Here is a 14,059-nt window from a genome sequence, read left to right as displayed (position 1 = left end):
GCTGATGGGCTGAGCTTTGGAGCTGGCTGGTGTTGCTCTGTTGGACACCGGGGAAGCTTCTAGTAGCTTCTCACAGAAGCCACCCTTGCAAAATCCCCTTGCTACCAAAACCTTGCCATGGAAACACAATACACCGTTTTTGTGTGTTTGTTTATGGTGGTACAGTTGATTTTTTTGATCTTTTGAGGAAACTTGTAGAACGGACTAATGATATTGTCTGCCATAGTTTAATTTAAAATGTGTTCTATACTTTTTAAAATTGTTGCATATACCTAAGTTGAGCATGACTCTTACACAATGGAAGACAGGTTGCTGATAAATGCTTGAGTTTAAAAATGATCACTTCTTACACAAGAAGTGTAAGTAGCTTAATTTTTAGTCCACTGTCTCACAGTAAAAACAGCAAATAGTGTCTAGCAGGCATAAATATTAAAATACCGTATTGAAAAAAATGAGAATATTATGCTTCCCTTTATTTGTTTTTGATAAAAGATTCTTTTTATTTCTCAATAGGAAGGTACTCTGACAATGAGAGTAAAAGGTATTAGGTTTAAACCTTGTTTACTTGGAAACAAAGAATTGTGCTTCGCTTGGCGTGAATTTTCTGACTTTCTCAGAGTAAATTTAACTGCAGGATCCCCTGCTAAAGTGCAGTTTGTGGATTGGCCAGAGTTAGAGAAGGTAAGTTGAATAGTTTTTGTTTGGAAAAAAATGATGGGGTCACTAGACTATCAGGTCTTTTATTTCCAGAGCTTTCTGGAGCACATGAGGCAAAGCTGAAAACCCCGATTTCTTAGTATTGATACTTCCAAAAATTGTCAGAATGTGACAGCTCTAGAGACATTTTTTATTCTATGCAGGACAACATAACAGAAGCAAAATTAAGTATTTTGCAATGTATCTAATTATATAGATATGTTTTAAATGGGACTGTAGATGTGAAGCATTTTTCATAAAACCGTTTTTTTAAAAGTAAACTTATTTTTGAGTAAACTAACTTGTGTGTGTTTAGAACACACGTTGTAAACATAACATAGTACAACATATTGTAACAACAATGTGTCTATTTTTTAATATTTCTTAAACTTTTTATTCTGTCCTATTTGCCCTTCTACAGATCATGTCTTTTTCTTTACTTTGGTGCAGCAGTTTTACTGTGGGCTGGATCCTAACACTCATCTTCCACTGCTATTTGCCAAAGATGCTGTCCTTAATGGCAGTAATAGATCTGTTATGGGTTTTTTTTTGGTGTTTAGGGTGTAAGAAGGCAGTCCCAAATTTACTTAAGTTCACAAATGTTTGTAGTCAGAAAGTGAGGAAGAGATTACAGTACTTGCATCAAATGAAAAGGATGGAGATTTTTTGTATCATCCATTTACTTGCTAGCTTGGGTTTTTTTATTATTTTTCAATGTTGACTTTGGCTATTTAAGTGCTAGTGCTGAAGTTGTAGCAGGAAAAAATAGAAGAGTGGGAGCAGGTAAAAGAAAATTGGATCTCTGAGTAGAGAACAGGAATAAAGACTGACACATTGGGAAAGTGGAGAAGGAAGTTATTGAAGAAAAAAGTGAAACAGAAGGTTCAAGAAGTATCATAACTATTTTTACCCTCTAGAAAGCTGTCAAGGTATATCAGAAGATAAAAGTTTTAGACCATTTGCTCTTTCTGCAACAAGGGAAGTGTTTAATAAGCCTCTTGAGAAGCCTGTCCTTCCTTTTAGTCGCATCAACATGAGTAACACGCAGTTCAATTCAAGTAGTGCATTTTATAATGATAAAAGAATGTAAGTGGGAAAACTCTAGAAATATCTTCCCGGAGCTTTACAATTCTGTAGTGATCTAGCTGTTACTAGAGTCAAATAGTAAGGAAAAGGCAGACACTATTGCTCTGGGCATTCCTGACCTACTATGAATGTCTGATATACCTAGAACAGAATAGTATAATGCATTGTGTCTCTTCCAGCCTGTTGCAGTGATCAATGGTAGAGAATTGCAGAAGCCTCTTATTGTTCAGCTGTGTGATCAGTGGGGTAATCCATCTTCTGAACCAAATGTCAAAATCAGCCTTACAAAGAGTAACAACTTAAAGGTAAGCATAGTCCTTATTATATGACCTTTATTTAACACAAATTTTTGTTGTCACATCTGCATTATCTTCTTCATTTTCAAGACATTTTTGGAAAAGTGAATAAAATATTTTAAGGGCACAAAAGAATAATTCATCTCATATCATAGTGTCAACAAGTAATGTAAACAGTTCCCAAGACAGATTGCTCAGCTTCCTTTATTATAATAATCACAAATATTAAAAAAATACCTATAATGTAGTGTCCAAGTGTAATTAGTATACATTCTGGATCTTCCACTGAACCTTTTCCCAAATTCTGCATCCACACCGCCCTGTCTCCCACTTTATCTGAGGTCGTTTACTGAATAATAGCGATGGTGATATGGTCCAAACTGGCAACCAAATAATTTTTATCTGGTGTCTCTTTGATTGTGGTTCCTAAATGTAGGACTTCTGGTTTATATATAAAGCTCCTCAGCAGGTTTGCTCCGTCGTTAATTATCCCTATGAAAAATACTGTCAGTATAAAACTAAATCGATGAGGATGCAAATCTAACCCAAATTTAAGTGGTTACTGTACTTTCCATGAGTGAGATATGAATGTCAGATGGTCTGCACATTGGTCTGTACTAAGAAAGGAGTTTGACAGAATACTCCATTCATTAAAATTTTGGTTCTTATTATTGCAGGAAAAAAAAAGTTAAACTGTCAAACATTCCTAACTGTCAGTGCAGAGACTGTTATATTCAATGCGTGCATTGTCAGTATAGGACATACTCATCCACCTCTCAACATTACATTTTTTTCCTGCAGGACTGATCTTATTCCCTTTTTGTTCCTGCTTGCCGTGCATTTGTGTCCCTCAGTTCTTTTGGAAGACACAGTAGCCAAGAACTTTCTTTTGCTTACCCCTCAAGAACTGTGCCACAGCCTCACCTTTCCCCCAATTTAACTATGGTGCTATTACTTATTTTTATTGGAATTTTTTTTTTTTAAGGAAATCTCTTTATATCTTGAATATTTTTCTTCTGGACGCCTGCCCTCCCCAGTTTGGGATTGTTTTTTTGTTGGCCCCAACTACTGCATTTGTGATGGAAACTGAACTCCTCAGGACTTTTACCTTGATGATAACAATATTTGACTGTGTTGCTTGATCAAAGAGATGTTGTGGTGGCATACTGTGTCTTTTTAGATATTGTGCCTTCCTCCAGGGAGGACCAGCAGTATGTCTTAGAGCATCTGCATGCTCTTTATCCGAGTGGGATGTATCCAGGAGAAAGTGTTCTGAAAGCCAAGGTGGATCATTGTTAGAACGTGTTTATTAGAGTGCACTCTCCTAGAGCTTAACACCAGTATTATTTCTAAGAGTTACTTTCATACATTAACAGAGCAACCAACTGCGTATTTGCTCAACAGGCATCAGATCGTTCATGAGTATCTTGGAGAACCTATTTAGAGAACTGTCTTGCCTTGGCATTTCAAATAGGTTGTGTGCACAGTCTCCCAAAGGAAATGAGAAGCTTCTGAAATTCTCAGATAAGCAGTCTGTCTATATTTCATATCTTATCCTATTAAGTTTCCTAAGCCTGATACTCTGCAGTTACAGTATGCATTTCCTGTATCCCGTTCTCTTATCTTACAAAACTAAATTAGTATGACTGAACAGAAACAGTCTGAACTATTATGTGCAATTCAGTAATGGAAATGCACAAAGCATTGATTTCTGTAAAAATTAAAACTTTCTATTCTGTGATATACAGTAATTTCAAATATGAACTTATTTTGCTGAGTTGAATGTACTTTTCAGAAGAGTTGAAATGTCTGGCAATTTTCTTAGTATTTCTTAGTATATCTGTATAACGCTGCCTTCCATTTGAACCATTAAGCACGTATTTTTTGCCATTGCCTTTCTCTAGTGATGTGGTAGGATAAATTCATGCTCCCATAGCTGATCCATTATGTGAATCACCTTTCACGATTCTTTTTCATAATGTAGTTTCATTCTTTTAACTTTGTGACATGAGAAAGAAAGTAATTTCAGAATAAGATCGCCCACTTCACGTATTCCCTAAAACATTGGTTTTTTGTAAGTGGACACTAGACAGTCTCCTAAAATTCATGCTGAAGTAGCAAAAGTAAAGCAATTTAATGCCAAACACTATTCAGATAATGACAAACAGTTGCACCACATTGTTGTGTTATATCATCGTGATTTCCCTTGTTTGAGAGGAATTCATTACAGACAATCTCAGAATGTATCTGTGACTTCCTTTGCTGTCCTCCAAACTTTAAATCTACTATCTGAGATTCTTTCAATATATTGACAAGGTATTTCTTAGGTAAGGCTAAGGCAGCAAGGTGTTTCTTAGGGAACGCTAAGGAACGTGCCCACACATTTGCGGAAGAAATAGCTTCTGCTTTCTTTAAAAGTGTGTTAGTATTCTTTAAGATTCACACCTGTTTCTGTGAGAAGATTGGCATTATCTGTCTGTAGTTTCAAAAAGTTGTGATTGATGAGGAAAGTGAAGTGATAGCTTCTCTGCCATTTGATGTGTAAAGGTGAGTATGAATTAACGGTACTGCCAATCGTAAGACTTCACTTTCAGTGCCAGGGAAGTAAGTGCAGCAAAGATAGGGTGCACATTGAAAAGCAGCAGTGAGTTAAAGCAGAATTACTTTCTAACAATGGGATTTAGCGAGAATTCCTTTAAGTCAATTGTAAAATTTATATTTACTTCAAAGGACTTAGAATCAGGCCTAACTAATGTGCTAGGTAAATAGAAGATGTATAAGGCATTTGTGTTGTTATCCTAAAACAACACTGACAAGAAGTTATCAATCATTATTTGCATTGAATTAAATGCCATTTCCTACGGTATAGAGAATAGTTCTTGTATGTCATTAAGTTTTGATAATTAAGGTAGTGTACTTCATCTCTTGTCATAACACTTTTCTTTAGGTTGTCTAGCAGTCATACGTTTTTGGCACTGGGACTAGAATGGCGAAAGGGGAAGAGAGACTCAGATGTTCTAGTTGTTTTTACTCCAGAGGTATAATTCTTTAATTTTTTCCCCCCAGGAATCTCTGTGCAGACTGGAGAAACACTGTAAAAGGGAATAAATAGTTTGTAGAAGTGTTTAGAATCTGAAAATGTACTCAGATGACATGATAGCATCAATAGCAATTAAAGAAATAAGATTAGCAAAATATTTGAACATATTAATGAAAAAAAACCTAGTTCAGATAAAGTGATTTTCTTCAAAAACTGGCAGAGAAAATTCTGAAACCTCTTAATACTGTATTCATAACAGCGTATCTTTCCCTAATTTAGAGTGCAAAAATACAAATAAGCTATTGCTCAAATGGAAAGAGAGTATGCAGGCAAACAAGATACACATTTTATTCTAAGACTTGATACTCCTTCTGTGTCATTGAAAGAATAAAAAAATTTTTTTTTGACAGATTGTTCCTTCAATCCAGCAACATAAAACAGATGAAAATGGTAGGGCTAACCTGGGAGTTATTAGTATTCATGCACCTAGGTAAGTAGTGAAAACTATATGGAAAAAAAATGAATTCTGAAATGTCACTTGCTAGATGTATTTAAACTGTGCATTTCATAAAGTACCTACCAAGAATTAATCTAGGGCTAACGTCAACCATTTGTTATTTATATGCCAATGGAAGGCCAGATAGTGAGCTTTAAGAAATTAAGTGCTTAACTAAATAAAATTCAATAGCTGCTTCTTTTGGTCTTCTGAGAAGCTGCTGCTGCGATTTTCTGAATCTATTTTTTTCTGGTCTTGGTAAAACACAGCTTGTAATTGTCAACCTGTACCTAGTGCAGATGGTGTCATAAACCACTTAAAATGTTTGAAATGTACAAGCTTTGAGTGACCAGATCTACATACTATGCTTTCAAAGCAGGGAACACATTTTAGGAGTGTTGAAACCCCTGTTCCACTGGTGCTAGCCATTGTTTTAAATGATGAGTAAAGTGTTCAAAAGAATTTAAAATACATCTACTTATTTTTTCTTATTTGCAGTAGAGCTAATGAAGTCTCATTTTCTGCAGATGTGTGTCCTGTGGCTCCTGCTTCTTCATGTCAGTCACCCTGGCTCCCCTTACACTCACATGTCCCATCTGACTTCAAATTTTTATATCTTCATGTTCACAGTTCTGCTACCTACTTCCTGTATCCCTGAGCTTTTCTTGAAAGACTAGATTGGCTTTAGGTAGCTTAGAAGCTAGCATTAAGTGCTTGTTCTTAAACTTCTGAAGTATTTCATGGCAATTAATATTTTTGCATTCATATCTGCAGGATTTGACCCATAATATTAGTTTGCATTTGGAGGAAAATATGTTTTAAATGCTGTTGATGGTACTCAGTGTGTTTTTAATGCCTGCATCTTGATAGAAGCATGATGAGTATTAGCTATCAATATATTACTGAAGGTTAGAAACAGGTGTGTTCAGTGGTGACATTCTGTGTTTTATAGCATAATCAAAACTGTCTGGGGAGTACAACCTCTATGCAGTTAAATATCGTATTCCCAGTTCTGTTTTAAAACTTGAAATTAAAAATTTTAGTTGTGTAAAAAAATATTTATTTTATTGCAATGAAGTCATCATATACTTGCAATGCTCTTTGCTAGATGTGAGTTGTATGCAAATTCACTTTTTGAAAACTGTCAAAGCAGAATGCTCCTTAGACAGTGTTTTAATTACCTGTGCTTGCTTTCCACCTTGCTGTCTTCTGCAACTTAAAGCTGTAGTTGCTAGTGTCTTACAGACAGACAATGAAACATGATCAAGCTAATTTATATGAAAGCAAAATTAAATTTAATAAACTATTGTCTTAAGAATATCTTAAACTTATGATTTAACTTGTCTAACTTTACATTAACACTTCCATTTTGTCTTCCCTTTACTACTGATAACTTTTAGATTTTTTTATAGTACTTTCATGTACATTATTCAGACTTGAAGACTGTTGAAAATTGTCTTTTCAGAAGAGAGATTTTATAACAGTTTTTATGATTTCTGTATATTTCAGGGGAGAGCACACTTTACAGATTAAAGCTTTGTACAACAAGACTGCATTAGATTGTCCTATAATCACATTAAATGTCCTGCCTGATCCTGAGAAACCTGTCCGTTTGAATGTTAAATATGACAAAAATGCTTCCTTTCCAGCAGGAGGTACCTTCCCTGGTGAGTATAAGGATTCTTTGGTGGAAACCAATTACTCAAGAGCTTTGTAAACCTATGAAAAACTAATTTGATTATTTTCCTGGTGTATTTTCTTACTTTTTTTGTCTGTTTCGTCTGAGTTCTTTGTAACAGCTATATCAGAGATGCCGGTGTAACACTTGGAGAGAAGATATATGTACATCATGTTTGGAAAGCATTTCAAAAGGCCTTTTATTTATTTGTTCCAAACTATTGGCTTAATCTGTCTGTAGATGGTAGAACTACAGAATCTCTTCTCTGTCCTTAATGAAGTACCATATTTCATTTTTTGATCTTCCCAAAAGGTGACCTGAACTAGTTCATCCGTATTTTCCCTCATCTCATTTTCTGTGGAATAGTAACAAAGGAGGGTAGGCATGAAATTATAGGCCAACTGTGATCCAAGAGGAACCAAAAAATGATCAGAAGTATGCCAGCGACAGCACAAAATATTTTTCTCTCTTGCTGTGTTCTCTCACAAAAGGATGATCTTTGCTTTCTAACTAAGGCTGCTAAGTCATAAAAGCAAAAAAAAAATCATCTTATGTTTTATATCTCGGTAGTATTCACAGTAAGGAAAACAGATAAAGAAGAGCAAGTTATGACCATCAGGAAACATCTTCTGCTAAAAGCAAAAGAGTATTTGAAACCTCTGCTTTTTCCTATGAGGAAACTTTGGCATGAATAAGAGACCTATACTAACTAATTCCATTAATTCAGGAAATAAGTCTTCTTTACAATAACTGTGGGAGATACGGTTCTTGAATTTGCTAGTGAAGTATACAAATTTACAAGGCCTTCTTCCAGAAAATTTTTGTCTTTAATTTGCAGTAACACCATTTACAGTATGAAACTATGATACAAAGATATTCTTTAGAAAGCTGAACCTGTGTCTAAGTAAGTTAAGTAGAAAGCAAGTAGATTCTGTCACTTTAAATGTAATACCATATTAAGGAAGGCAAAAAAAGACTTCAGTAACAATTTATTGAAATTTTAAAAAAAAACCGAAAAACATTTGAGTCTTGGGACGCCTGCTGCTTTTTGTCAGAGATATCTGTGAAGGAAAGTAAGGTCATTTCCAAACTAATTTTTTTCCCCATTTGATCCCATCCTTGCTTTCAATAAAGTGGTTCTTTAAAAAAGGGCTCTTAAAATAAGCTGTTACAGGACACTGGCCTTCCTGTACGTCAGTCTTTTCCATGCCTTTAGGTGGACGTAAAACCAAATAAGTTGTCTATCTAAGGAGTGTTTTCAGTTCTGTTGCTGTTTCACAGTATGATTTCAGCGCAGGCATCTCAATTTTTCCCACCGGTTCTCTGTACTCCTTTGTAAATTCTTCTAGATTCCCAGATGGTAGACATCTCTCAAAAGTGACAAAAAATCAGAAAATCTGTTCATATAAATCTATTTGTTGTATCCCAAGCTTGTATGAAATATCTACAACATCTGTTCATAATTTAGAACAAAAAGGATTTATTTGTAAACAATTTTAAAGTACTCCCTACAGTGTTATGAACTTGATTAAATTCACAAGGTATTTTTTTAAATTTTGCCTAGAGGGAGCATACTGTAGAATCATAGAATCACAGAGTGGTTTGGGTTGGAAGGGACCTTTTAAAGATCATCTGGTTCCAACCACCCTGCAAACCACCCTTTTCCAAATGTAATGTGTGGTATAAATCAACCAGGTTTTGAGAGACAAAGAGAATTACACAGCTTCTTCAGGAGATCACATAGTATATATGGCATTAAATTTTCATATAATATTAGATACTAATTTCCTTATTAACAGCCTCATATTTAATTAACATCCTAATTATTGGATTTACTGGTGTACTCAGGTACACCTGAGGGCAGGCACTGTACTGTTGGAGGAAGTCATGCCTGAATTTTTCATACACATCGAAGCACCGTCCTTCCTTAAAGGGCAAAATTCAGTTCTACATGAGCAGTGCAGCTTCAGTTACGTGCTTGAAATCCACCTGTAACCATAGTGTCAAAGTGCTTAGTTCACATTTTCAACTAGAAGTAGCTTTATTCTAGTTTGGATTTTGTTTCCTTCAGACCACTAAACTTTCTAGGGAATATGTAGGAAAAGCTAAATTTTTCAGGTCGGGATATAGAATGTCAAGTATTTTGACTGCAGAACCAGTCATCAGCAAATGGAGGAGTAAAATGTCTCCCTATATCCTGCCTCTAACAGGTTTAAGTATGTTATATTAATCTGTAAGATGTAGCTAAACTCAGTTTCAGATTCATAGACTGAGCTCTCCTTTTTATTACAGTGTGGCTACTAGATGGGGAAATGGTAGTGGTGTTGGTACAGTTTCTTTCCAACTACTGCGCCTTTCTGTCCAGTAGGTCAGTGGCTAAAACACTTGTGACGGAAGAGGGAGATCTGGATTTCCTGTCCTTGAAGGAAAGAATCAGCCACTTGACTAGCTAATGATCTTTCCTGAGAGCAAGAAGCTGCCTGGCTTGCTGTTTTGATAAGAATGATAATCTGGGAAAGGCAGACATTAAATTTGAAGGGATTTTTTTAAAGCAGTCATTGGATAAAGTAGGTGGTTTTTTTTCCTAAGAATTGTTACCTGGTCTAATTACAGGGCTAGGGAGAGAAGGATTTCCATATCTGTTTTCAAATTTTTTGTTGTTTGTCTTCTGTTTGGAATGCAAGTTTTGTGTATTTTTCCTCTAGGTATGAAGGAGACACAGAAATTAATGGAGTTTGGGCTTCCTAATGCTGAATAAAAATGATCTTGAAAAATGTTTGTTTCATTCTACAGATTTTATGGTTAGTGTCCTTTCTGAAGATGAGAACATTATTAAAAATATTAATCCAGCACGAATTTCTATGAAAATGTGGGAAGCACAGAGCAGCGGAACTAGGATACCAACTGATGTAAGTCATCAAAATGCATTTTCAAAAGGGATATAAAAATACTGGCATAGGACAAACATATATGCAGTAGAAATTTTCCTTCATTTAACTTAGAGCAATATCCTGTTCTAGATGTTAAATAACAAATATTACATACCAGTCATATTTGTTTATCAATATTTGTCCTGTTACAAGTTGTCAGGCTGTTCAAATATCAAGACTATAATAACAACAAAAATGCTACTGCTCTGCGGAAGCTTATAGTGCAGAGACTATTAAAAGCTGACACTTTGCATTCTGCAAAAGAAAAGACTCCAAGAATTAAGAATATGACACTAGCGTCTAAGTTATAGGTGGTACCGTTGAATTACTATATGCTATCAGTACTGCAAACCATTAAGACTTGACGGCATATGATGAGGAAGATACTTTAACTTTCAGTTTATTACATTAAATTTTTTGAATCTTTCTTTTCAGATTACTACATTTAGCTGTAGTAAAGTGAAGGATGACAAGGAAGATGGTTTCTTTTACTTCAGGTATAGCAGCATTTATTTTATAATTACTGATGCAACTTCCTGTACAAAATACATAGTTTGAAATAGAAACAAGAGTTTGATTTTTATAATAACAATCTGTTACAAAATTAGTGTGATACAATGCTGTGAAATGGTAAAAGATCTTAGCAAGTTAACATGATTGAATTCTTCCCTAGATACTTTTAATATCTGTTTAATCTGAGAGTAGAGAAGAAAGGAGACTAATATATTAGAATTCATTATAAGAAATGCTAGCAATGAAGGTACTACATCAGCTGCTTGTCACTTGTTTAGTAACGTTCCTTAATTCTTTTCAATGTTATATTCAAATGTTGTAGAATTGCAGGCTGGACAACGTGGACTTAACTCTGATTTAGTACCTTCCGTAGCTGTGTGTTAATCCTGAACCGTGACCTTGGCCCTGTCAATTTAGTGGTCTTTCCTTGGGTACCTGTTGAGAGATAATGTCTTAGATGATAGGCAGCAGAACTAGAATTCATCATAAGCTGGTGCCTCACTGACACATTCTGCTACATCTATTCCTGGCAGGCATGCTATGGGATCAGTTAAATAGTTGTGATACTGACTGTTGATTCAAGTTCCTTGCTTCCTAGGAATAGACCTTCTTTCTGCTTTTAGAAAGCAGACTTTAGGATCACCTTAATGCAGCAGATACCACTGTTGCACAGCTGATCCTGGATCCTGCATCAGAGGAACAGAGGCTGCTGCAGCTCAGCTATGTCAAGATTCCCGGAGCATCTGAGTAGCAGCACTTTAAGAGGTGTTAGGGAGTTTCCTAACTTGCCTCTTGGCTGTGGCTCTGCTCCCTTTCCAGGCACGTAATATAGAGTTCAGGAAGCCAGGCATCCAGTTTGTAATCCCTCAGAATCTATGTGCTTTCAAGACCTTGATATAACCTTAAGTCTTCAACACTTTTTTTCCTAGGGTGCAAGTTAGTTGAGGCTCAAATCCAGGGTTCTGACCCAGCTTGATGTGCAACACAAATGTACCTCCATCTGTAATTCCCTCTGTCATATCCAGCTGAGAAGCTATCCCACCTGGGAAGGCAGTTAATATGACCATTGTTTATTCAGCCTTTTTATCTTCTCAGATGGTGTACAGCAATGTAATTTATCAGTATATGAAGGGTTTTTCATTGAAGAGATTACAACTAATTCAAAAAGCTATTTAAACATGGCTTAAATACCACCAATATCTGTCTTTACCTTGAAGGCACTCAAGGTTCCAAAGCCACCTAAGGCTGTTTGGCAGCTCTGGCAAAAGATGACTCCCAAATAGGGGTGCAGTTCTGCTTTTGACAGAGTAGAGCTTTCTGTGTGGCTAGTCCAAGGTTATGGAATTAACTTCTCCAGAAACCAAGGATCAGTGCAGACTTGCACCAAGTAGGAGGTGCATTTCTGTGGTCAATTTGAGAAATTCTTAGTTATAGGTATAGTTAAAACATAAGAACTCCCTAAAACATTATCAAAACAAGGCACTCTGTATCGTGTAGTTGTACCTCCACAAAATAAAACTAGAATGAATGTGCCAATGTGTAGTCATGCTAATAAATGTTCTCCTGTGAAAAGTGCTATAGTAGTCAGTGTGATATAAACTAACCTATATTGAATTGAATATGGAATTATGAAAATCATCAGTACCTGTAGTTTACTAGTTGTCCACAAATGTCCAGAGTTAAAACTCCCAACCTTTTTGAAAAATTTGAAAGAACAGACAGTAGGTAGAGACTACCCATTAGTAGCCCTTGTAGGAAAGTACATATTACTCAATGCTGCCAATGTCTGTGGCATCACTGTCTGCCACCTGGTTTCTCTAAAATTTTCCTGTCCTTGGCACAGTCACAGATGGTTTTCATCTATTTAACACCAATCAGTGACATGGATGCTGTTACACAGTCTTACAACTTTCATAACAATTGTACAGTTTTTCTTCTTTTTCTAGAGCATATATCTAGTTAGATGGTGTTCAGCCACAAGATCTAGAAATAGGTAAAGCTTTGAGATTTTGTTTTTACAAGTTAAACATTCCAGGGAATCTTGTATATTACTCCTTCCCAAACAAAATAAGAGGAAACAAGTTGATTAATGTTATTGACAAAACAGATAAAATGCTGTATGTTGAAAACAAAAATCTCATTAACCAATTCAAGAGTGCCACAAGTCATCCTCTCAGAGTAATGTCTGAATCTTGGTTAGAGACTGCATCTCTTCAGAAGTTTCTAAACATTCTTAAGTCTCTGCTATCCCTCGTTAAACACTGCAGCAGTCTTCTGGATGCTGTGTGGCCTTCCCTTCCTTGCTAGGTAAACGACATCTATAGCAGCAGAAGCACAGGCGTCTGTCTTCCCTTCATATTTTGATGTTAGGGGATCTTTGTGAGTAGACTACACTCTGGAACACTGTACGGTAGAATGAAAACTCTTCTCTTACTATACTCAATCTTGGCCACTGGTCCAAGTTACCCAACTTTGCACTCTTTCTGAGTAAGAGAAGGAATTAGCCACTCAGATTTTACATAAATTCAAGCCAAATTATTGAATTTTGAGAGAATTTGTTGTTGCCGTTCTAAATATCTCTATGCTCTGTTTTAGTAGCTTTATGAAAAATCATTGAATGGAAAGTGAAATGAGGTAGACTTGCAGATTTCTGAATAAGGCCATGACAAACTTCCTGTCGGCTAGTAGAGACAAACTCTTGGAGGAGACCTTCTTCAGCTAAGTTTCCAAAAACCTTATTCTAGTTTTTGAGAAACTTTCATAGCATTCTTGCTGAAGGAGGAGTATTATGGAGGAGTACTAGAATAAATCATGCCTTAACAGGACTCTAGCTAGTTTGGAGGACTACTCAGAATTTGAATTGCTTACATACTTACATACTTGTAACTTTAATATTGACTCACTTTTCCTTGGTTTTTGTTTTGTATTTATTTAGGGATAAAGTTGTTCCAGAGAGAGTGGGCATTTACAGTATCCAGTTTACCTTTGCAATGGATAAGACAAATATGCTCAACAGTGACCAGGTTTGAATCTTAATTAATTACATGTAGCCAAAAACATGTAATACAGAATCATCTGGGAGAAAAATTATGATACTTTGTAGATTCAGAATGCAAATACTTCTACTTGCAAGCTTTGCAAAAATTATAATTTGATTTTTGGTAGTTACTGATTTCAAATTGTTGATTATCAAAATGGATTTTCATTAGCTTTTATAACTAAGCAGAAATTTTGTGGAAAAACAGCTGCATAATTTGCAACGTAGTAGAACTGTTTTATAGTCATGCTAATTTATTTTAAGATTGCCAGTAAATTTGTTTCAGT

General features: G+C 35.6%; 1 protein-coding gene across 3 annotated transcripts in view; it reads left to right on the top strand.

Moving 5' to 3' along the window:
• Positions 1-14,059, top strand: part of SMCHD1 (structural maintenance of chromosomes flexible hinge domain containing 1) — an 84,551-nt gene that overhangs the window by 52,999 nt on the left and 17,493 nt on the right. For all 3 annotated transcript variants that reach the window (XM_086740686.1, XM_086740687.1, XM_086740688.1), the window contains 7 exons: positions 514-681; positions 1,962-2,087; positions 5,529-5,608; positions 7,124-7,281; positions 10,086-10,201; positions 10,658-10,719; positions 13,671-13,758. In XM_086740686.1, the coding sequence (XP_086596812.1) occupies positions 514-681; positions 1,962-2,087; positions 5,529-5,608; positions 7,124-7,281; positions 10,086-10,201; positions 10,658-10,719; positions 13,671-13,758 (798 nt within the window). The remainder of the gene's footprint in view (positions 1-513; positions 682-1,961; positions 2,088-5,528; positions 5,609-7,123; positions 7,282-10,085; positions 10,202-10,657; positions 10,720-13,670; positions 13,759-14,059) is intronic.

This window comes from Chlamydotis macqueenii, chromosome 2 (assembly GCF_036417535.1).
Source record: "Chlamydotis macqueenii isolate bChlMac1 chromosome 2, bChlMac1.mat, whole genome shotgun sequence".
NCBI classification, from domain to species: Eukaryota; Metazoa; Chordata; class Aves; order Otidiformes; family Otididae; genus Chlamydotis; species Chlamydotis macqueenii.
This window is presented reverse-complemented; position numbering and strand designations above follow the sequence as displayed.